General features: G+C 43.9%; 1 protein-coding gene across 2 annotated transcripts; it reads right to left on the bottom strand.

Moving 5' to 3' along the window:
- Positions 1-2157: 2157 nt before the first annotated feature.
- LOC143829904 (cytosolic 5'-nucleotidase 1A-like) lies at positions 2158-23216 on the bottom strand. Of its 2 annotated transcripts, none has more exons than XM_077321494.1 (8): positions 22976-23216; positions 21852-21947; positions 18128-18172; positions 13379-13546; positions 9807-9936; positions 6054-6176; positions 5063-5241; positions 2158-3939 (listed from the first exon to the last, which is right to left on the bottom strand). In XM_077321494.1, the coding sequence occupies exons 3-8, from the start codon at positions 18170-18172 to the stop codon at positions 3637-3639; spliced, it is 948 nt and encodes a 315-aa protein (XP_077177609.1). In that variant the 5' UTR covers positions 21852-21947; positions 22976-23216; the 3' UTR covers positions 2158-3636. The 2 variants fall into 2 exon arrangements, with proteins under 2 accessions (XP_077177609.1, XP_077177608.1); XM_077321493.1 differs by having other exon boundaries at positions 18128-18175; positions 22976-23215.
- Positions 23217-25438: the final 2222 nt, after the last annotated feature.

Consider the following 25438-nt stretch of genomic DNA (forward strand, 5'->3'; position numbering starts at 1 on the left):
TCTTGAATTTGACCTTGAGAGATAAGGATGTTGTAGGCAAGGAGGCCCAATAATGGACACATGCAAGTCAAAGTAGACCCACTAATATTCATGGCAACCCTTGGAAAGAAATGAGGATACTTTGCCTCACAGTTTGAATGTTTTTGAAATATTTTAAGAAAAGGCCAAAAACATGGGGTATACATTTTATAAATAAATAAATACTGGGGGAAAAAATATTTTTTCAGGCCAGTCAGCAGCTCTTGTCCTGCGCTTCCTTATCCTTCTTTCATTGCCCACTTAAGGCAATAATTTCTAGATCCCATTCTCTTTGTGATCTTATCAAGTTGGATCCCTTTAAAAAACGGATGAGTTTATAGTGTTATTTCACTGTTGTGCATGAGTAGAACTGAAATGTATCAATACAACTATTTGATAATTGCAAAAAAAGAAAAAAAAACCCAAACAAACCCTCACTGCTGAGAACTGATCTTGAGGTCTGAGGCAGGATTGAGATTTTCAGCCTCTCATTGGTTCTTGACTAGCTGGCTTCCCCATGGGAGCCAGTGGATTCAAATGGACTAGCCACAGTCTGTTTGGTGAGCTCGTGGCTGGATCCTCCAGAGATCCAATTGGTTTAAACTTTAATATGCCCAATCACCTGTAGCCACGGGTGATCTATTTTTCTGTTACTGTATATATTGGAGCTGTTGTGGGATTTCTCAGTGAAGTTTTGGTGCTACTTGTATCATGTGTCTTCACCAATAAAGAGCTGCAATGATTCCAGTGTGGTGCTCCTGAACCCACAGATTTAACATGTGGCCAACTCCTTTCTATTACCCATTTGTCAGTGTGCAGGTTCTTGTGTCTCTTTCCCAAGAGAGAAATTTCTACATTTATGAACTCAGGCAGATTGTGAGTGGGTGGGCAGGAAGAGGTGTGTCAGTGTTTGTCTCTTGTGGCCCTTCCTTGCATACCCATTGCTAATTGCTAATTGTCACTGTGGGATGGTAGGTGAATTTCCTCCAGGTCAGGTTGGATTCTGAAGATTTTTAATAGAGGAATCACTTGGGCATGAAATTGGGGTCACTGTGGGTGGGCTGGTAATTGTGAGTTCCTACATTGTGCAGGGGGTTGGACTAGATGATCCTGGATGTCTCTTCCAACTCTATGATTCAGTTCAAGTCCCATCACATAATTCTTCTGGGGTCCTTCACAATAACTGTCCAGCCCTTCAGACCACTATATTGCTGCACTTTATCTGCCCTTCAGCACTACAGTTGACACTATTAAGATACATTGAGAAGTGCAAAAAGTTTTGTTCCCCCCCATTGAGAAGTGCAAAAAGTTTTGTTCTCCCCCCCCCATTGAGAAGTGCAAAAAGTTTCCCCCCCCCAAAAAAACCACAAAGAGGTTGTTGTTTTATAATTATTGTATAATGTCCTCCTTTTAGGTTTCCCTCTATTTAATGTGTTTTCCAAAATCACTGTGGGTTTGGATACCATGGGTACAGTGAGATACAGATTTTAGGATCTTCATGCCAGCCATTCCTTTACCAACATGAATTTTCTGTTATTTAAAGAAAAATGTTTATGGGTAGGGATGGGCATGAACCAGTTCATGAGCCCACATTCATCATGAATTTGGCCCAGTTCATGCCTTCTGAACCAAGGTTTGTGAAAGGTGCCTCATCTGAACATTTCCCAGACAATGTTGATTTTGCTTCCCCACAAGAAGAAAGCAAAGTGGACTGCTGAAATGTTGGCCAGCCGTTTCACCGATTGGTTTTGCTTCCCCCTGCCTTGAAACTGGGGGAAGTGAATCTGGTCAGTAAAATAGCTATGAGCCAAGTTGCTAGGTTTAACTGGTTGGCAGACTTTTCAGTGTTCTGCTGCACTGCCCCCAGCCTTTAAGTGGAGAGAAGCAAAGTGGACCAGACTGTACCAGTCCGTACTTGGGTTGATCTGAGAATATCCCAAACCAGAATTTTCTGGTTTGTGTTCAACCCTATTTATAAGTATATTACCATGGTGTCATAAAATTACAGTAATATTCCCACAGCTGATTTTTAGCCTGTTAATAATAGGAGAGAAACAATGAGTGGAGCACTATGGCTGTGTTTCACAAGCCTCTGGTTTACTTTAGCTTTTTGCTTCCATGAAAAATAAACACAAGGCAAGAAGTCTAACATTTTATTAGAGCTGTATAGATTCTGAAAAAATAATTTTTCTGATAAAGGAATGAATACCTCCCTGTGCACAGTTTCAGATGTGGACAATATCAACCTATTTACAAATTAGCAAAGAGCAAATGGTGTGGACACAAGGCCATTTTATGGTATCTGCTGCAGAAGTTTGGAAACTGTACAGTATAACTATACAGCATGTGAACCTGTTTACCTTTTACATACTGGTGGCGGAAAGTGCCATCAAGTCACAGCCAACTTATGGAAATAGGGATGCTAGTCCACTGGTGGAACCCAGAGATCCCCTGGAATTACAGCTCATCTCTGGACTATTGAGATCAGTTCCCCTGGAGAAAATAGATGCTTTGGAAGGTAGACTCCATGGCTTTAGACTCCACTAATGTCCCTGCCCTAATGACTCCACTAATGTCCCTGAAGTGTCGTCTCCCAAATATCCAGGGTTTCCCAAACTGGAGCTGGCAATCCTATCCCGCTCCCCCCCCCCCACCTTTGCTGGGACCAGGGCTGGGGGGACCCGACAACTCTATATCAAGGGCACTGCAGAGTTGGTTTGCCATTGACTGCATCTGCAACCCTGCTCTCATCCACATACTACCTGAGGGTGATCCTGCTTAGCTTTTTTAATCTGACAAGATTGGGCTAGCCTGGGCCACCTACATCAGGGCATGGCACCTTTATATACTGCACATCTGCATACTAATGTTGTTTAGTGATAAACCATCTAATTTTCAAATGTTAAATTATAGTATATAGTAACCAAGGTGTCAGCTCTTGTTGCAAGGTAAACTAGGCAGAACTGAGTTTCATGAACATAGAAATGTCTGTAACAATAATTCATTGGTTATTTCATTGGTCATATAGGAATTACTCTGTTCCCACTTGAAATTCGCTTCTATGGCATTGGCAAAAAACACTATTTTCCCCTTGAACATGAATTTGCTGCATTGAATCCTGAATAACACTGGCCACCTCATAGTCTCGTAAGGTCAACAGGAATGACAATTCCTCAACAGGATTCTCTGCTTTGTCTATCCAATATGGATCCACAAATACAAGTGTTCTTTGTGGAGAGAATCCAATGCAGCATTCAGTGAATTTTGTTCATTACTTCTGGATCAAAATACTTAGAGGAAATGTACACATCTCAGGGGGGTCATATTGTGTGCTCTTATAATGTAGATCTACTATCCAGTGCTTGCAGACATTCCAATGGAAAGGCAGAGAAGAAGTGAGTCAGTTGGTTATTGGAGGCACCTTTTCTTTTTTGCATTTTTAGCTTGCTGCTGCTGCTTCTACTTATGGAGTGTATGATTTGACTTATTCCAAGTATATCACATCATATCCAGATTTTTCCTCTTGGTCCTATAGTGTATTCAGAATCCACCCTGTTCTAGCAGCCTTTGCCCAAATGCTGCTCAGTCAGTTCGATTGCTACATAATTAAAGATACTTTCAGCAATCACAGGGGACCAAGGCAGAGGGTATGCCAACATCCTGGGCACCCTGAATATTGTGAAGACCATCATCAAAGAAGATATGGGGCTGGATCTTAGACAAGATGGGACCTTTGGGAGCTCCATCCATGAAGAAAGCTTCATCAATTGCCAGGCCCCACTCTCGAAGAGTTTTGATGGCCCGAATGCCCATGTCACGGCCACTGCGCGCAGTTACCAAGTAGGTACGAATGGGTGAGTCCTCTTGACCAAACTTCTTGCGCATCTTCCCAAGAAGTAAAGCAAAGGCTTTCAATGGGCCCTGAAAAATTAGTGTAGATAAGCAAGGAGCAGTTATTTAATTATTCCTCAGAATGGAATAGAACAGAAACTGAACAGAACAAATAATTTCCTCCAGAAAATTGTATTAGGAAGAAGGTGACCTTACTTTATCCAAGTGACAAGTGGTAATAAAAGCAATTTAATAAGAATAGCAGAAAGTATCCATACTTTGAGCATAGATTTGTGTGTCATGATCATGATGGCATAATGTTAAAGGAAATGATTGCAATCTTCTAATTGATTGTACAGTTATTAGAAATTGGTTATAGTTCTGTATTGCTGGGATGCAGATTTGTGGATTCATCCCCCGTGTCTGTGTTTTTCTATTTATTTCAATAAATACAAAACACATCATGGTTTTCCAGCTGGTGTGATTAACTGGGCAATATTTCATGCCAGGCAAAGCAATCCTAAGAAGGCCCAGGTAGGCCCTGGGCTATCAATCATAACTCAACATGCAACTGTGTCCATTAAAAAGTGTGTTTGAGATTGTGCCTGAGCAACCACTGCTCAAATACATTGCTCAAACACAGAATTCACCACCTATGTCATATTAATTAAGTAATGAACAGGCACACATAAGCTCACCCATAATCTCTCTCAGGCTTCTACAAAACCTGTGACTCACAAAGCTTGTGACTCACTACCAGCAGGAGTTGCCAGGTGCCTGAGGAAAAAAAATATCCTGCCCCTTTAATAGAGGTTTAATGAGATGTTATTTACCTCTGTGCCATCAAAAGCTTCACCTGTCCATTTCCACACATTAAACATTGATGAAAGGGGCAGGATGTTTTTCCTCCAGGCAGGTTGGTAACCCTGCCCACCAGCTACATACCACAAAGGGCTGAGTTAACTATTTGTTCTGATTGAAACTGTAAAAATGTTTGTATGTATACTGCTTGACAGAGGGCAACACTTGTATGGTGTGTTTATGTCAGAGTCAGATTTGGTGGGTCACAAGTTGTGCTGGCTTGGTCTACTGCTTAATGGTTGTTAATTGTAGAAAGTAGCAGTCATGAACATCTGCAAAATCTGTGTGTTCAGTGGGTGCAGGAAAGGCATGAAAATAGGGAAACCCTAAGAAGTAAAACAGGTAAGCTTACATCTCCCATGGGCACAGTTTCCATAATTTTCTCATACCGAACAGCCTCCTCCAGCCCCTTCTCGCGAAAGATGCGGTCCGTCTCATCAGAAAAGAGTACTGCATCACCATCAAAGACCACGCGCAGCTGAGTGCTGGGAGCTTGTATCTCCTGCTGGAAGATGAGTGCTGCTGAAACTCCTGTATGATAAACAGGCTGGCTGAAAGTGGTTTGTTTATCAGAGAAACCTGACAAATGCACCTTGGCGAAGCTCCAATTGAAAGAGTTCATTCTCTAGTTAGGAAATGGTCTCCTGAGCTTAAAGCAGGGAGGATGAGGCAGATGTATCATTTCCGTAGGGGATGAACACAAATTGTCAGAGGAATGCTCTGTGGCTGTACAACCTCCCCACAACAAAGCATAAGGTTCTTGTAATACCACCATTAATGGTTGTCATCAACATCTATCAGTATTCTGAAGGAGGAGAGCAGGTTGCCTTTGAAGCAGCTGTCCACATTGTGACGGTTGTGTGGGGAAGGAAATAAGAGAGAAACTGCAATCTTCCCCTTCTCCTTGCTAGGTGGGTGCAGCAGAGTTTCTCAGGATATTTCAGAAATGTGGAGCAACAGTGCACGGAAGATTCTTCCTCTTTCACAAGGAACAAAGTCTTTGTCATAACCAAAGAACTTGGAAGTGCACAGCTGAATTCACCAAATATGTAATTTCACTGCAACTGCTGCTCACAGTTGCAGCTATTCCTGAGATGTATCTTGGGAAATAATATGGTGCAAACCCAAAGATTTCTGGAACTGCCCTTAGTAGTGCCTCTTATACCTCCTTAATAATGCTTGCCCTTATTTCATGCACTGGCTGGTTTTGTTAAAAGAGTGCTTCTGGAACTGGTGGCAGGACATGAGGGAGGGAGGAGCTGTAGGCCTAGGATATAAAATCCAAGGATAGCAGCATATGCATGAGCAGGTATCTAGGATGAAGCAAAAAAACAGAAACAAACCTCTCTGAAGTGCTTTGCATACATCTGTCCTATCAGCAGAAAGGAAAAGTTTGACGTTGTGGGTTTTCAAGTACTGGGTAGAATCTTCTTCACTGACAAAGCAAAACTTGGAGATTTCCAAACCTTAAAAGGAGAACAAACATGACCACACATAAAGCTGCTTTATACCCAATCAGACCATTGGCTCATTAAAGTCATTATTGCTTACTTAGACTGCCAGCAATTCTCCAAGGTCTCAGGCAGAGGTCTGTCACATCATCTACTATCCAGTCCTTTTCACTGGAGATGCTGGTAATTGGCCGAGACCTTCTGCATGCCAAACAGACACTCTACCATGGAGCCACAGCACCTTCCCACAAATCAATTTATTGAGTGTTGTAACTGGGAATCCAGAGAGCTCAAGGAGAAAAAATATTACTATAAAGATTATTGGGACCAAGCTAAAATGTTCCACTCCAAGGTGGCCTTCCAAGGGGCTGTTCATCCCAAAGGGATGCAAGAGCAGTCAAACATTAAAGTACTAAAACCTTTTGTGGGAGGAAGTGTTGAGAGTTATTTGAAGCAGCAGCAATGGTGAGGAGAGAAAAGGTTGAGCAACCCATGTGTCTCACCCCCATTGGGAAATGAGTCTCAAAGTAGGTATTGGTATTGGAGCAACAGAACACAATTTAGTCTTTATAGTTGGTCAAGTAGAGGCACACCGGACTGCTTATTGTTGTACATTTTTTTTCACTCTACCACATTCATCTGCCTTAAATTTTTTTAAAAAAGAGTTATTTCTGGGTTCTTTTATTCTCCCTGGTTAGTTTTAGGGCAAATTTATACCAAGTATGTAGTTACGTTTTTGGGATTATTACCTTGGTCACAGATGTTTGCATCCACTCTCAACTGTTTCACACAGTAGCCAACCAGTTCCTCTGGATGGCCAGGAACAAGGCATAAATAAATAAATGCTGCTACTCATATAAAAGGCTGCACCAATTTCCACCAATTCATCCACAGTTACTCCCACTCACAGGCTTCCCCTTCCTTGTCTACTATTCAAATGCTTCGGTGATTTAGGAGAAGATGGGGGGTGGAGTAGATAATTTTTAGTGTGGGGGAAAAGATGCATGCTGGAGACAACCTTTCCAGTCCAAATCACCCATTCTTGTTTTCTTACAAAGAACTGAATCTTTATGGCCCATTATGCACGGAGTGGAAGGTCCGCATTTGGGGTGGAATGGCGGCGGCTAAAATCACCAATTATGCACGCTGCAGGCGGCAACCGGGCGCATAGTCAACGTCTGCCACCGAAAAAGCCGCGTTAGTGAGCTGCAGAAGAAAGTGGAGCTTCCTGGGACCAGGGCGCAATCAGAAGCTGCTCCAGAGAAGCCGCGTGCATAATCGGAGACTCTGGGTTTTGCCGCCGTTGCGTTCCGTCCCACGTGTAAGCGGCTTGCTTCGCTTCTTCCTTCTCCGCGTTCTCCATGCTGCTGTTTCAGTGGCCATGCACTTGCACAGGAGTAACATGACATATGCTTGGACTTGCAATAAAAGCCAGAACAAATAGCCAGTCAGCAGGCAGCCCCCAATTGCAGCAGGAGCCATGTCACCACACTTGCAGAACAGCCTGAGGAATCCAGATATGTTGTGGTGAGGCAAGGCAAGTGCAACTGGAGAAGCTACTAGGCTGTGGAGTTAATGGCCACATTAAAATCTCCTGTCCCAGCTGCTCCTGCCAGCAGAGGCAGGCAAACTGCCCATCCTGGCATAGGTCAGAGGAAGGAGTGGAGCTCAGTAGAAGTATTGACTCGTCTGTCCACTTATACTCAACCCTGACAAGCACTGCTATGGAGCCACCAGCCCCTCCTAATGTATGCACCATTACTCTTTGATCAACAAGATCTGTCCAGTACTGGCAGGCAACAAAAGGCTGAAGTGAAGGAAGGTTGTGGTGCATACAAGGACTGGATTTTGTCGAGGAATGGAAGGCCTGGAGGCTTACAAATCGCTGGGCTGGAAGGGATTATATTATTTTAAATTTGCATGAGTGTAGTGAGAGGTTCTCTTTAAATGATGTCAGTCCATTAGTCTTGACATTTTTATTTCCTTTACTATGTTTCCTCCCCCAGAGTTGAACCCAAGGAACTGATAACCTGATCAATTTAGCTTGCTATTTCTGTGAGGTTCTTTTATCTGATAAACATCTTCATTATGCTGTGTACTAACCCATAACTCACCCTCTACTTATATATGTGGTCTTCTAATTCCCACTTTATTGTCTGATGAAGTGTGCTGTGCAAACAAAAGATTACATCTTGAATAAAACTTAGTTGGTCTTAAAGGTGCCATTGGACTCAAACTTTGTTCAGCTCAAGGAAGAATAAGATTGCAATTTCCCAGTGAAATGATCAGTAAGGCACAACCCCTTTGCCTAATTTTCTATTCCCTGAATGTCTCTCTGTCCCTGGACAGCCAGGTTTTCTTTGCTGGAGCTCAAGTACAGTAGCATCCCCTTTTTCATCTATGATATGGTGAAGATAGCTCTGTCTTCATTTCTTTACCCCCTGTTACATCACCTGTAGATTTCTTGCCAAAGTTTTGGACTAGGATCCAAGAGACCTCAGTTGCACACACCCAGCTTAACTCCCCTATAAAGTAAGAGTATTTGTTGGGTAACTTTGACCTGATCTTTGTACACCTTGCAACAACTCTATGGAGGTCAGTTAGGTAAGCTTATGTTTGTCATTGTTCCTGGTTTAGGACTACTCCACACACTTTAGCCATGTATTCCTCTGCACTTTATCATCTAAAGCAGTGGTCCCCAACCTTTTCCGTTGGGGGAGGCGTGCCTCCCTCCCCCCCCTGTGCAGTACTCGCTGCGCCATGAGCTATCGGCCGCCTCCCGGCGCAGCGAACGCCGCGCTGCGGAGGGAGGTGCCGGTGTGCTGGTGCCCGCAAATGTGCAGGTGTGGCAAGTCCACACCTGCGCGTTTGCAAATGCCCCGCCTGTGGACTGGCGCCTGCACCTCCTCCCCGCAGCACAGCGCTCACTGCACCGGGAGGTGGCAATTGTTCCCAGCGCAGCGAGCATGTGCCGCGGGGGGGAGGTGTGCTTGCTGGTGTGCCGGCGCCAACCCCTCCTTCCCCCCTGCTGTGGCCCGGTACGGAGGCCTCCACGGTACCAGGCCGCGGCCCAGTGGTTGGGGAACACCGATCTAAAGAAGGATCCCATAAAGCTGCATGTCCAGCATCTCCAGTTAATCAATTGTACTACTATGCTGAAGTCCTGGAGAGTTTTGATAACCCTGCAAGAGTTGGTATTTCCTAACCATCCTCTGTCCCAGTGATAACTCATGGGCCCACACTTGTTTTCCTATATTTTGGACACTGCCTGGCGCCATGGGCTGCTTATTTAACATGTTTGCATACAGCTATAAAAAGCTGCATATTATTAGAGTTCAAGTTCATAACCCTAATCCTGATGAATAGAATTAGCGTTGCAGCTCATACATGAAGTGTTCATTAACATGGGTTTTTACAAACATGGTGTGTACCTAATTACCAGAAGAGAAGACTGTAAGTGTTGCTGAATCTCTATGCCACCCACCACACAGAGATTGGAGTTTCCTTCCACGACTATGTTTTTCTGCTCCCCAAAGATCTTCTGAATAGGCTTCAATAATATCCTCACTATGTGAACCAGCTGTTAACTTAAGTGATGAGCACAATGGGGGAAGCTGATTTCAAAGAAAAGGAGGACCAACCTACCATGCTGTTTAGCACTGTTGATGATGCGCATGCCACTCTCTGGACTGTTATTGGACAGAACAATAACATCAAAGAGCCCTTTCTCCTCTGGGTTTCTTTCAAGGAGAGTCTTGTTCACAAACTGCACTGCCTGAATGAACAGCAAGAGATACAAAATAGTTGGTTTTACTATTTACTGGCATCTCATGGCAAAGAGGTGATATGCTGTGGGTGAAAATGGATATAACCTCCCAAATGTGATGAGGATGGTGTGAAAGCTTTATCAACACCATGAAAACAAATATAAGCTGTAATCACACACTGTTGGTCATTGAAATATAGCTATTCACAACTCCATTATTTTGTCTGCACAGGGAATTCCAGCTGCAAATGACTGCTGTAGAAGCAACCATGTGTGGATGTAGTCATGCACTTTAAAGAAAGCCAGTACAGTACAAGAAGTGTTGGATTGGAGAGATTGAGGGTTAAATCCTAATGTAGGAAGAGCCTGCTGGATCAGACCACCGGTCCATCTAGTCCAGCCTCCTGTCTCACAGTCACCAACCAGATCCTCTGCACAGCCAACAACAAGGTACAGAGACCAAGGCCTTCCTCTGATGCTACCTCCTGGCTCTAGGAATCAGAAGTTACTGCCTATGAACGTGGAGATTCTTTTTAGTCACCAGGGCATGTAGCCACTGACAGACTTATCCTCCATGAATCTATCTAATCCCCCTTTTAAGGCTGTTTATTCCTGTGGCCATCACCACATCCTCTGGCAGCGAATTACACGTTATATCATACTCTGTATAAAGAAGTATTTCCTTTTGTCCATCCTGGACATTTGTTGCCCATCAATTTAATTGGATGCTTGTGAGTTCTAGTATTTTAAAACAGGGAGAAAGATTTCTCTTTGTCATCTTCCTCATGCATCATCTCCCCCCTTAGTCATCTCTGCTCTAAAATGACAAACCCCAGACTCTTCAGCCTTTCCTCACAGAGAAGGTGCTCCAACCCCCAGCCATCTTGCTTGCCCTCTTCTGTGCTTTTTCCAGCACCTTTTTTTGAGGTACAGTCACCAGCACAAAGTATTACAAATTAGGTTGCACCAAAGATCTATACAGGGACATTATAATATTGGCCATTTTATTTTCAACCTCTTTCCTAATAATCCCTAACGTACGGAATGCCTTTTTCATGGCTGCAGCACATTGAGCTGTCGACTATGACCCTAAGATCTGTTTTCCTCATCATCTCAGCAAGTTCATACCTTATAAACCTATATTTGAAGTTGGGATTTTTTGTCCCAGTGTACATCATCTTACAATCACCAACACTGACCTTCATTTGCCACATTGTTGCCCACTCATCCAGTTTATAGAAGTCCTCTTGGAGCTCTAATCCTTACCCATGGTTCCTGTATATAGTTGTGAAACAGCCTGGGGGGGGGGTGGAATGTGTCCGGCTGTCCAAGTTGGAATAGTGCCAATCAGCAAAGCTGGCTGCACACTGATTGGCCCTGCCTCTGCAGCTCCTGCCCTCTGTCCCTGGACTTTAACCCCAGACTCACCTCAGTGCCTGGAGCCAGCAGCAGGTAAGGGGAGAGGGCCCTGGACAAAGGGTCGTGGTAGAGGGCCTGCTATCGAGGGGCTCTTGGCCTGCTAGGCTGGGCCTGCTGAAGAGGGCCTCCCGGCCTGCTGACTAGATCTACTAGTCTTGCGGTCCCCAACCTTCTTGTGGTTGGAGACCGCCTCCGAGGGTGGGAGAGCCAGTGGCCCGGCCACCGCAGCTGCGCGTAAACGCATAGTTGCCGCGCATGCATGTTTTCACCAGCAGGGGCGCAAACACACATGCGCGGCAGTTCCGCGCATGCGCGTTTGCGTTGCTGGTGTGCCGGCGGCCGTGCCTGCCTCTTTCCCCCCATCTTGCTGCGGGGGGGGGGGGGAGGCAGGCACGGCCGCTGGTGGCCCGGTACTATGGCCTTTGCGGCCCGGGGGTTGAGGACCCCCGTACTAGTCTATCTCACATCTTAGTTAGATTTCACCTAATTCTCTACACTGCAATTCACATTACTCTTGGTCTCAGTCCATGCTTTCTTGCAATAGTTTTTTTCATGGTCAAAAGGGGATGTTTCTAGCAGTTTAAAAGCCAGTAGGATCCAACCCTTGAGTTTAGATCCACACTCTGAAGAAAACTCACTTTGGGTCTATCACACTTACCAACAGGCACTCAGCGTAACAGGCACAGGGCAGTTATAAGAATAAAATGGGATATAATGCATGAATGCCATTCTGAGCTGCTTTTATGAAGGGCAAAATAGCAATGGGATAATTACTATGAAGGAATAACGTCCCGGAGTGAACTCTAGGGAAAATATGACTCTGCAGGTTTCCAGAGCTTCAAGGAAAAGTTGCTATAATGAGCACCTATTTGCAGTATCTCAAATATTTCCATCATGCCCCACCCTATCCTTGGAGAAGTTCTGGAAGTGTTTTTAAAATGCTGGGAGTTTTCTGACAAGGTAAAAGGATGACTGTATATGCATAAGAACACACACACACTTCTTTAAAATACATTAAAATAAAGGCAGACAGTCTGCCTGAAACACAGGGGTGGAGCCAGACTAGAAACTGAGCCAGCATTTAACTATGATATATGTACAAGTACTCGCAAAGGAGAGGAAAACCCATTCCTTCAACCTGTCCCTGCTTCCTTCCCTCCCATTTTGCAATCATTTCAGTTCCCCAATGCACAACCGCCCCTCATCCTTGCCACGTGCCCAGTTGGCTAGTAGCAACCTCCCCCACATCACAACCTTCCAATCATCGTATGTTTTCTGCCGCCCTGACCCACCAAATCAGCTCTCTAGCCAATTATTCTTCACTCTAATTCCATTTCCCCCAGGCTTGCAAGTCTCCTATTGAGGCAGGGAATTCCCTGCCCCCAGATCCTGCTGTCTGCCACCAAGCAAGAAAACAAACAAAAAAACAAAACAGCAGTGTTCTAGGAGCTGTTACATCACTTCTTGTGAAAAATGACAAAGGGTAGCTTTAGGATTTTGTAGTAATGCTTTGGTTTTACCATAGAGGTTCTAGTAATTTCCAGGGCTACCTCATGTCACATCCATTGGAAGTGACATCAAGGTACATGTGCCATCAGCCCCCCCCCCCTGCACTCCTGAATTTACCCCATTCCTTCCCCATGCATTTTTACACAGCATCATGGGTTGCGAGGCAAACCAAAATGTTGACTGGGTCTCCCCCTTTTAGGCTTACCCTCCCCCCGTTATTTTTAAATATTGTTTATAGCTTTGCAAAAGGATCTATCCCAGCCCTGGGTGTCCATCACAACGTTTTTGGTCCACTTAAGAGGGGCACCCATCACCATCAGATATATGAGATGTATAAGGCAAGTGGTAAAGCTGAGTTCATACAGTAAATGAAAAGTTCACTGTGACCGCTTTTAGGAATGCTAGATCAGTCTCTGCTCTTCATAATATTTCACTGACAAGCCACTCAGGTACTTACCCTTACTCTAACGTCTCTCTTTAAGATACTATAAAAGATATACACACACTGCTCCAAAAGCTTTACCTGAACAAAAGCAAAGGCTGTCCCTGGCTCCAAGGAGATATTCTCATTGTCTTGCTGATGTTTCACATATTCATCCGTGCCCTTTGCCAAGAAAATCTCATGTTCCTTTTCCAGGTTGAAAATGGCTCTTGTTGTTACAGCAATAACCAAAGCTTTATCTGGGTCTTTCTAAAGAGGAGGAGGCCAGGAACAACATAAGGGACAGATTTAGGTGACCTGCTGGCATTGATCAAAAAGAAGAAGAAAGCCACAATACAACTAAAAAGAACCAATATTTGTCTGTCTTCTGTATATTTGCATTTTCTGCTCATCAGATCCACGGCACTTGCATTTTCATGGTTTCAGCACTGGGTATGTCTCTCCTCCAAGTGAGTTTATCTACTTACAAAACAATTAATTGTATTCATGCAGGAAGCACTGAAGATGAAATCAATTTGAATCAGTTGAACAAATATATCAGGATCTGAATGTATAAACAAGGCTATCAAGAGCCACCCCCCCCCGACAATAGCCTGTCTTCATACCACCTAGACCCATTCCAAACAACATACAAAACAATCATAGTGACCAGGAAACAGGACTTACCCAGTTTTGCCCTCTGCTCCTTTGCTACTACTATTCCCATAGCAGGTCTATCCCCCCCTGCTTCTATCCAAAACAAAATGATTCTATTGGGCATGCCTTTGCCTTGTGTCCTCTAATCTGCCCATTGAAGGGGAACTGTACATCAAATGAACATAGCTCTCAGATAAATTACACAATCACTTCATTGCCTAGGATTTGTGAACTCCTGATGCTCAACAGACCTGTCTCTGCTGGACAGGCTGCAAAAAGTATGCATTTTATATTATGTATGCTAGAGTAGCATCTACTAGGAATAGAAGGCTGGAGAAACAGGCTGAAGGATAAGGCCATGTGGCAAGCCTTTCTCCATGGCAAAGAGCTCTTGCAAAAGGAAGATTTATTAGAAAATAGAAAGAAGTAAAGGGCATACTAAACTCTTCTTCATCTAGTCTCTTTACTGCTGAAACTTTTCACTTCTCATTTTTGTGAGGAAGGAACCCCACAGGCAGAACGTGCTCTTGAGTGTGTTGGTTGAAGTCCTGGTATTTCTGTTCAAGCCCTGTTCAAGTGGGAGCTGAGATTTAGAACCCTCTTCTTACTTGGTTTAAAACTGTCATTGTTTAGGAACAAGAGCCAACAACGATAGATGAAAACTGGCTCCCTTGAATACAAAAGGTTGTGTTATATAGCGTTACATTACTGATTCACATAGCTCTGGTATGTCTGTTTTAATAGCAGCTCCCCAAGGTCTCAGGCAGTAATCTTTTCTAGCCCTGCTACCAAAGAAGTGGAGATGCCTGGGACTTCCAACATGCCAGCCATGTATATACTTAAAGGTAAAGATATCCCCTGTGCAAGCACCGGGTCATGTCTGACCCTTGGGGTGACGCCCTCTAGCGTTTTCATGGCAGACTCAATACGGGGTGGTTTGCCAGTGCCTTCCCCAGTCATTACCGTTTACCCCCCAGCAAGATGGGTACTCATTTTGCCAACATCGGAAGGATGGAAGGCTGAGTCAACCTTGAGCCGGCTGCTGGGATTGAACTCCCAGCCTCATGGGCAGAGCTTCAGACTGCATGTCTGCTGCCTTACCACTCTGCGCCACAAGAGGCTCTCTATGTATATACTTACTGAGCTACAATTGTTTTTCTTTTCTATCACATGGTCAGATTGATTTTTAGAATGTGTGTTGTTGATTTCCATAGCAAGGGCTGAAAATCAATCTGGCTGTCCAACAAGCAACTAGAAAAACAGGTTCACTGGGCATCCAGTAAGATCTGATATAAGAGATGATTCCCCCCTCTTTAATTAATTAGAAGCCCCACATGGCTAATTTGAAGAGTTAATTTTCTATTAAAGTATTTCTGTGCTGTTTTTCTCTCCCAAGGGCCTTTTAGAGATTTCCAAACCAGATTAAACAAGCCAGACAACAACAGCAGCAGCAGCCGAAATACATTGTGGGTTGCTTCCACACTAGGATGACAAAACACTTGAGAGAAAAATGTCTCGTCCCTTTAATAGAGGCTTAATGCACAGAAATGGTCAGATGAAGCTTTTCATGGCATAGAGGTAAATAACATCTCACAAACCTCTATAAAGAGACAAGACTTTCTTTCTCTGTGACAGCCATATTCCACATAAAGATTTTTCCTGTGTGAACAGCTGGATGCCCCTACATTTGGAGGGACATTCATCTGATTCATGAGTGTCTTGGTGCTTTCTTCTTTTTGGTAGATCAAAGGAGATATTCAAAGGAAGTGTGAAGCATCTGGGTGGACCCATCAGCCATAGCTAGTCCATGAAGAAGGTAGAGCCAAGCTTCACATTCCTGCTGTCCCTTTAAGCCTCTTAACAGGCTTCATTACTGTTCATAGCTGAATCACAGTGTTTCTTTAACCACAGCTGTAAAGGGGAAGCAGGGTGTTGCTGGGCCATGGTGAGCCCACTGCAGTTGTCCTCATGTGGGCAGTAATGCACCAATTTTTTTTTAGCACAGCACAACTTTAGCAAAGAATCAAAGGAATTTGGATATAACCGCGAAATCCTCTGTTCCTTCTATAAATATATCCTACCAGACGTTAAAATGTAAGGCAGTCTCCAATAACTTAAGAAATTATAAAGTGGCCTCCTCAGTGGGATGCATAACTCCACAGGCAAGCACATATTCAATGGCTGCCTGCTGTAGTCCAGAAAGATCATAGTTCTGCCTACTCTCATGGATCCCATGCAAAAGAGAGCCTCTTCCTGTTGCAAGGAAATTTTATAACTTGAGTCCCCAACTTCTCGGACCAGGGCTGAAGTGGCCTCCTCAGTGGGATGCATAACTCCACAGGCAAGCACATATTCAATGGCTGCCTGCTGTAGTCCAGAAAGATCATAGATCTGCCTACTCTCATGGATCTCATGCAAAAGAGAGCCTCTTCCTGTTGCAAGGAAATTTTATAACTTGAGTCCCCAACTTCTCAGACCAGGGCTGAATCTGCACAAAGCTTTTATTGCAATTCCAAATCAATTAAATCCCTCCTGCCTGCACTGAAATTGATTTCCATTTTGATTTTGGTTGATGGAAATTTTCCATCTGCAACCTCCATGCCTCAACCCGCATTGACCCTACCTTTTCATCGAAATATCAGAGAGTGCTTATTTTCTGGGATATCCAACTAAAGCGCTCCGGGAGCCCAATAGATGAAAATATAGATGTTCACGGTTTCGGATTAACTGGAACTCCCCCCCCCCCACACACACACACTTTATTACAATGCTGTAATCATGTTTACAATGCTGACGTAGCACGGTTTCTCTTGCTGATTGGTCGAGTTAAGGAATGGAAGGGCTATCTTTTGGATCCTTTGCTTGGGATTGTTGAGAGACTGATATCATTCCATTATTCGCCTTTTTATGCTATTCCCCGCTCTCTGCTCACTAATCTGAACATACATTTTATGGAGCCTTTTCTTTTAAAATATTTAAGGGGCTTGAGGCATAATATATACTTTGTCTAAATGGAAACTCACGAGCTCCAGCTCAGCAGCACTTGCAACCCCCCCCCCCCTTTGGCCTCAGCCATGCATTTCAAAGGCTGTCTGCCCCATGGGCCCTTACATCTTGCTATGCACAGGGGGGGGGCGATAAGAGCAAGGTTGCTTTAAAGTGGTGCGGTGGGCGCTAAATTTCCTGGCAGCCCACCACAAACTGGGGGAGGGGTGGTGTGATCGAGAAACACTAAGGAGGGCTACAGTTGGGTGGGGGAGCCCACCCAGATGCAGATGGCGAAAGCGACTGAAGATTGTTTCGGTTCGAGGAAATTCTTTGCTGCAGAACACTCACTATGTCCGGGCCCAAATCAAATGGAGATCGGTAAGAATGAATGCGGGGAAAATCTTTCAAAGCAGAAACAATGCAGGTCAAGCTGGGTCAAAGAGCTACTTCTGCAAGGGATAACAGTGATCTTCTTCCTGTTGTTCCTCCAACCTCCTATCCCCCTGCTTGGAGGAAAAAGGGGGCTGACCCATTCCTTCACCTAAACCAATGAAAGTGAGCAGCGGGGCCAACATCCCCCCCTCCTTCTTCTAGAAAACAGTGGGGGAAGGTTATTTTGTAATTTTCCCAGCAGAAAGGCATTCCTCCACAATAGCACAGAGATGGGCATATGAGCATAATCTTTGCCTGCTTCTATCTTGCTTATTACCACTTCTACAGTGAAAGTACCTTTATTTGCCTCTGTGTAGAAACAGCTCTAGGTGGAACCTTACTCTCTGAGCTGGCTGTTGCAAGCCCCAGGCTGTGAATCAAGAGATAGTTGGCCCACACATCTAATTTAACCCAGACTTTTATACCTGCACTCAGGAAGAAGACAGAGGTTCAACTCCAAAACACCAAGGAGTTTCTGGCTCAACATATTCGGAACATCCAGCTACCACACCCACCTTGTGGCAAGGCATTGGGTTAATTTGGTCGAGCTGAACAGGGCTGTTGGGGAAGGGTTGGGCTTTTATTGCTGTTTGGTTGATTTTACTGTGTTATTACTCTTCTGTTGTAAACCTCTGCAAGCTGGCCAGCCTGAGAGCAGCGGTCAACGTTGAACAAACAAACACAAACAAACAGAAAAATGAACAGACAAGGAGGAAGTGTTTACCCAAACTTTTCCAAGAAGTAGGCACAGATTAAGTATTTAAAATAGCTTACCTGTCTCACATTAGTGTTTATGATTGTGTTTTCAGAGTCTGCCATCTTCTAGTTAAAATGAAGGAAAAAAAATTATTGAGCCCTTGGAGGCAAAAAGAGCTATATGTCACACTGGATTCTACTTATGGATTGAAAATGCAGCATTTATCAACAGTAGGAGGGAAATAGGTGCCATACATGGTCTGCTTTATGGATCATTTCAGAGCATAGCCATGTGGATCTGCAGTAGAACAGCTAGGGAATTTCTGCACATCTGCAAAAATAGCGTTACACCAGCTGAATGGCATAGCATTAACATTATTGCGCCTCCCAGTGCCTCCTCACGTTTTTACTGTCTCGCTCTAGTTGGCCACTTTTTCATGCTTCTCAACCTCCATATCACCTGCTGGAAATGGCAGAAGAGAGCAATGTGCTTTACACACGACTCTCTTCCGCCTGTCAATCAAGCCAGGCATCCAGTCGCCTTTTGCCTTGTTTTAAAGGTCCCATGATACCCATTAATTTTTCTTTAATTCATAGTTCTCCATATCATAGATGCATAGTGCTTTCTGAACGCCACTCTTTATGGAATCACGAGTCTTGATACTTAAAAAAATTAATCTTGTTCCTGATTCGGGGGGGGGGGACTCTAGAGAGGCATGCTTTGTGTAACAACTTTTGGGGAGAAAATTATCTCTGGCATTGTCTGCACACTTGTCTGCCTATTTGTTGCTCCAGGAAGTTAGACCTTTTAAAAAAGACATTCCTGTACCCATGAACAAGGGAGAGGAAGACAGGTGCAATAGCAGGGGTGTTTCCGCACAAGGACCAATGTTGCCAATTGGTCCCACAAAGAGGAAACACTATTTTTAAAAGTGCAATCTCGCCGTTACGCATACCTGCTTTTTTAGTGGAATCCAGTAGCGTTTCATTCGTTTCCCACAAGTTTCTGGTCTTGCAAAAATTGCTAGACAGGAAGCGATTTTTCCTGTGCTTTGTCCCACCCCGGCCGTCAGTCAAACGAACAGCCAATGGGCGGTTGTTATCATGCTCCAGGAAAGCCCCTTTCCCTTTAAGAACAGTTAAAAAAAAAGAAAACACGTTGCAACGAATATGTGTTAATTCGTTGCAACGGAGAGCCCCATCTAGCTGGCAGCTGGCCTGTGAGCTGGTGATTCATCGTTGCCACGCTCCCCTGAGTGAAAAGAAAAATTCCCCCCCCCCCTGCAAAGGCACGATTTTCAGCCGAAAATAAAGGGAACTTGCAAATGGGGCTGTGTTGTGCTTGGAGACTTAGGGGAGCTTTAATGCACTTCTGTGGAGGGACTGTAGCCAGAGAAGCCTCGCTGGGTGAATGAAGGCTCGCCGGTTCATTGTTTTCTGCTCGCTCCAAGAAGAAAAAAATGGCGATTGCTTCGCCAGAAGTTCGGAGGAGAGAGCCAGGGGAAGGGACTTTGCTGGAACTGCAACAATGGGAACGGACAGGTCCTTTTTGCTAGTGTTGCAGATTGTTTGCAAGAGTGTAGCACTTTTCGGAGGGTGAATCCACTTTTCCCCATTTCCCTTTAAGCGCTACAACGAATCGCTTTTTGCGGAACTGCTTCAGGAGTGTGGCAGATTGTGTGCGACGTCTTGCGGAATAGCAAATTAGTAGTGTTTACAATTTGCAAGCCTTCTGCTACATTGAAGTCATGCGGAATGGACTCAGGACAAGGCAAGCACATTTAGCATGTTTGAGCCTCCATACCTTCCCTCTGATGGTAGCTAGCGCTAAATAAGTTGGTGAATCCACTTCATGCGATTCCCCAACTAGCACTTTAAAATGGAGGATGTAGCTGGCCTGAACTGCCCAGATGTTGCAGACATCATATAAAACTACTTGAGGTAAGCATTTCACTATATTTAATGGGTGCGGAAATGCTGCCAGATTTGTTTCCGGTCACTATTGAGATGATCAATATTTGGGGATATGAGCTTTCAAGAGTCAAACAGGCAACCTAATCTCTTCAGGAAAGATAACTGGAGAGGGGTTACATGGAAAAACAGGAGAAAGGGCAAGTTCCCACCCCCTCCATCCCATCACTGCTGCTATTAGCAGACATTGAAACAAAAGGGACATCTGATCATGGATCACCAACTCCCTGTCTAGCTCAGCCTCTGCATTGTCTATGGCAGGGGTCCCCAAACTAAATTAAACTAAATTAAAACAGCCCTTCTAGAGAAGCAGGTAAGTGCATTATGAAACTCATGCCCTTGTAATAAAATCAGTTTAATTAGCCTTAAAAGGGAAGACCGACAGTGCAGTTCTAAACAGAGTTACACCCTTCTAAACCCACATGGGTGTAACTCTGCTGAGGATCTGACTGTGATGCAGCTACCCAGGTACAATTATATGTATTAAAATCTGACTTGTTGATGCATTAAATTGGGGCTAATTAAACAACAAAAACACCACCCTTATTGAATCCTCTGCCAATTTTTGGTGTACAGGAAGTGCAGTGGATTTGATGAATGAGGAACCATTATAGCTGTGGCAGTGCAACAGAGCTTTGTATCATTAAAGTTCAAGTAATGTCCAGTGGACAACAAGTGGACAAAAGCCATATGTCTCACAAAAATTCCTTATGAATGTCAGAAGAGCCCTGTTGGATCAGACCAAGGTTCTGTTTAGAACAGAACTTAGCTCCACCCAGGACTGTTTTATCCATGTAGCACATGCTACAAGCCCTGCATTTCCAATGCTTCTCTTCCCCCCCCCCCCCAGGATCAGGGTTATAGCCTCTCATCTCCCCACTTTTCTCTTCTTAAGGACACTTGGAGTGACACCCCTTTCCACTGTGGGGGTCCCCTGTGACCCCAGTCTTTCTGCTTCCACCAAAATTGTACTCTACTAGGACCTCGCAAATCCTTAAATTGCCTCTGATGCTATGGGCCCCATGAATCCTTAAACCACTCCTGTCTCCACCCACTATCCTGCATCAATTGCGGACAAAATATCCTCAGAAATCTGCTCACAGGTACCCCATAGTTTTCTAAATTAATCAGATTAAAATTGGGTGCAGTGTTGTGTAGATGCTCCCAAACAGGCACAGGGCTTCCTGCCATCCCCAGGTGATAAAATTCCCATTTGGAAGCAACACTAGCTTCTGTTTCCAACAGAGGCCACCTTCTGGATACTATTGTAATCTTTCTCAGTTCTATCTCTAGAACAGAGTTCGAGTCTAATGGCACCTTTAAGGCTAACAAAGTTTTATTCAAGGTATAAGCTTTAATAATTTCTATAAGAAGCACGCATGCACATGAAAGCTCATACATTGAATAAAATTTTGTTTGCTTTAAAGGTACCACTGGACTCAAACTTTGTTCTGTGTCTTCAGACCAACATGTCTACCCACCTGAATCTATTCTATCTCTAGGGATTTAGAGCCTTTCTAATTGCCTTTTAGAGGTTATGCAATAGCCTATGGGCAGCACTTTTCTTTCCTCTGTCCTTGCTCTACTTTCCAAATTTCTACCCCCATCATTGACTCAGATTGTATTAGGCAGGTGCCCTATTCAAAGGCTGCACAAAGTACAGAAAAGGAAAAAGTAGGTCTAAATTCAATCCACTAGATAAATCCTTTTAGTGGTATCAATCCAGACAGTATTAGCTGGCTATTATGATTTCTATCTATCACAAATGAGAATCTTAAACTAGAAAGTAAAACACAATTAATGTGATATAGCTATAAACACAAGTTCTTACCTTGAACAAATGTCTTTTCTAAAGCCAGACAAAAATATTCCTTTTCTTCAGTGTTGGTGACCATAAAGTAGAAACAATAGAAAGCACTTTCGGAAGCTGAGGAATGAAATGTGACTTGTAACTTTTGGACCTTTGACTTTCCCATTAAACTCTTGGGGGAAAATATCGGGGGGGGGGGAGCCTCTTGGATAATCAGTCTCTAACATGTATATTACAAAGCAAATCGTACTGACGCTGATGCAACTTACTCTCTAAATAGAAAGTATACTTAGGATGGCAACTTTCCAATTAAATCCCATGTACAGTTGTACCTTTCTAAACCCATGGAAAGCTGTAACTCCAATTAGGTTGACAGTGTAAGAGTCCGGAATTGCAATTACAACTACACCTTGCTACTTGGAAATATATTCTAGTGAATGGGCCTTCTGAAAAAAGAAGGCTAGGATCAGACTGCATGTGGCCAACAACGCCAAACAACTTAGGCACTTGTTTAGTTAGGGGTTAGTTGAGAAATTCAGACATCCACTTCCTGTTGTCTTAATGCTGCCGAGTTTCTGTACGTTCTTCTTACTCCTGGCTGACCAAGTGTGATTTAACATCATGGAAAGGTGGTAAACTGTACACAGGAATTCACAGATAAGCTCAAAAGGGATCATAATGATTGGCAATTCATCCCAAATCAGGTTGAGAATGCTTCAGTTAGAACTGAGCGACAGAGCTGTGTCACTCAGCAGTAAGCCATCAAAATATAAACCAGCCCCATGCCAATTTCAGCCTGCAGCCACATAGTGTAGCAGAGGCCGCCAGTTTCATAAAACTCTGGTGGTCTCATTTTCTTCAGCACGGACCCGGGAGTAGGCTTGAAAGAGAGATCGCAACAGAACTAACAAGGACCAGCCTACTAGTCCGGGGGGGGGGGGGAGGAAGGAGAATCACCATCTTAAAACTCCATCTCCTCTACAGGAGCGAACATAACGGGAAAGAAGGAGGATGCACGCCAAGTCTGACAGTTCCCTTGTAAATTCTGCTAAGGGACTTGCACATTTCGTAGGCATGGGGCGGGTTCCTTTACTAGAGACACATGCATTTTTAAAAAATCGAGAAATGTAAAGTCAAGAACTCACCAACTGTCACCTCTCAGTGCAGCCTCTCTCAACAGTAGCAGTCTCCAAACGGCCAACGTTTGAAAATGATGCCTGTTATATGTTTTTCAATCCTGGCACACCGCAGAAGCCGGTTGTGGGTAGAAGAGGCGCCTAGCATTATGGGATCTGCAGTCAATTCGTCAGGGACTTATGACAAAAAGGCAAACGAGGGACTCACTTTCCCAACGTGTCTTGCGCTCACAAATTGCCTGGGTGTGGGGAAGAGGTTTTATCTGGGGATGGGTGGAGCCTGTTTACTGTCATGATCGGCTGGGTTCTCTCTATAAAGAGGCGTCTGTGCAAACAACGTTAAAGCGGGAGTTAAATTTTAGGCTTACCATAAGCTAACCTGTCATTTAAACTAGTTATATCTGTGGCAAGGCTGTCAAAGGCTCCTTTATTTTCGGCCACGACGGTGGTTTTGTATAGCTTTTGCAGAGCCCTTTTATTTTCAAGACCATAAAATGCAACTGTCAAGTCTGATCATGTCGCAAGTCCAAATGCCATGAAAAGGCAGACTTCTTATACATACGAAGAAACCACAAGCATTTATAAAATGAGGTTGCTTTGTTAAGTGTGCCTCTTCCCTGTTCTGTGCCTTTATACTAGGATTACCACATCTGAAAAGAAAAAAGAGGATATATTTCCTGACTGACTGCTACAAGCAAGTGATCGAATCTCATTTTAAATACCCCTACAACGGAAGCTGTGATAATCACTACTAACTAGGAATATTCCTATCCTTCCAGCACCAAAAGAGACCATTTTCATCAGTTTTTTTAAGAGCCCAAAAGAGGATGGACACCATAAAAGAGGATATGTATCCTGTAACCCTACTTTATACCATGCTTTATTTAGTCTAATTTCAGCACCAGCTGTTGATTTCTAACATCCAGGCATATCAAAGAGAGTGCCTTTGAACATTGTGAAGAGTGTCGTTTTCACTGAAGAAAATAAAGGATTTAAAGGTTTAAGGGTAAAAAGTCTCAGTAGATGGAGAAAATACCTTTCCTTTTTGAAGCACATTTTAGAAATATTAGAAAGGAAATACCAAATTATTAGCCACAGAGGACTAGCTCCAAAGGTACTCTTCGGCTCATCTTAAAGGTGCTACTGGACTCTGATTTTATTGTAAAATGAAGCTGTTCCACCAGGCCTATGGCTGAGGCCAGGAAATTCACACCAACAAGATGCTGGCCTCCCTATTTGATGCCCTGAATAAATCTTTGTTGGTCTTAAAGGTGCTACTGGACTCTGATTTTATTGTGTTACTTCAGACCAACACGGCTACCCATTTGAATTTATTCTGTGAATTAGCCAAGATCTCATATAAGGTAAAAGGCATCTCTGGATCCAAGCCACTGTTTGAATCAATCCCTATGTTGATCTTCTGCCTTTCTGGCAAGTGACCAGGAAGGTCAGTAAAAATCTAGATGTATGGCAACCCTGATTAGGCTGTTTACTAAAATATCCTGCAGTGGGTGGTTAATTTCAATGAAAGCCATTCACTTACACGAGCAAGATCCAAAAGCTGTCTGTTGATGAAGGGGTAACCCTGAATTACCTAAATTTTCAAGAACTTTAAATGAGAACCAAAAGTTTTAAGTAAATACAAGGGAAGGTTAAGAGACACTGTTAGAATAACATGTATTTGCAATCTGAGTACCACTATTTTGCAACTAAATTCAAGATGTTACAGTGCAATCAAATTGCAGCTGCTTAGATGAAGATTAATTTCTGCTACTCAAGGATTTGAGTAAACTTTCTGGAGCAACATAGCCAATTTTGATCAATGTTTAATCCTTGTTGCTGAAGTAGTCAGTACTTCGGGGAAGGGGGAGAGTATACTTTCAACTGCCTTGAAAGAGGCGGATGTGAGGCCTTTCCTGAAGAAGTGAATCTACAGGTTTGGCCTGGAATTCTTCTTGAATTGCAGTTGATCTCCAAACTACAGAGATCCTTTCCCCTTGAGATAATGTCAGCTTGCACCAGGAATCCAGCCTGGCACAGCGCTCATCCAGTTGTGGTGCTAATTTCCACTCCCGGATGGCATTGGTGCTGGTCTGAAGCAGTCCCAGGGCAGGTGTGATGCAGCTCCCTTGTTGCAGGACAAATGAGGGCTTGTGTCGCGTCAGGCCTGGGATCACCATGGACCAGCGCTGACATCATCTGGAAGCGGGAATTAGCTCTGTGACCAGATGAGGGCTGTGCCGGACTGAATTCCTGGAGCAGAAAAAGTCTCTAGGGTATCAGTTCTTTGTTGAGCACCTTCTCCCCTCCCAGACCCTGCTTTGCCGAAGCACTGCCGCCAAATCTCTAAGAATTTCCCAAGCTAGAGATGGCAACTGTACGTATTCAAGCATGTGGTGGCTTTCAAATTCTAGCCTTTCTTGAATGAAACAAATTAGGCAAACAATTTTCAGTTTGGGTTCCAACCTGGTT

This window comes from Paroedura picta, chromosome 2 (genome assembly GCF_049243985.1).
Source record: "Paroedura picta isolate Pp20150507F chromosome 2, Ppicta_v3.0, whole genome shotgun sequence".
Taxonomy (NCBI): Eukaryota; Metazoa; Chordata; class Lepidosauria; order Squamata; family Gekkonidae; genus Paroedura; species Paroedura picta.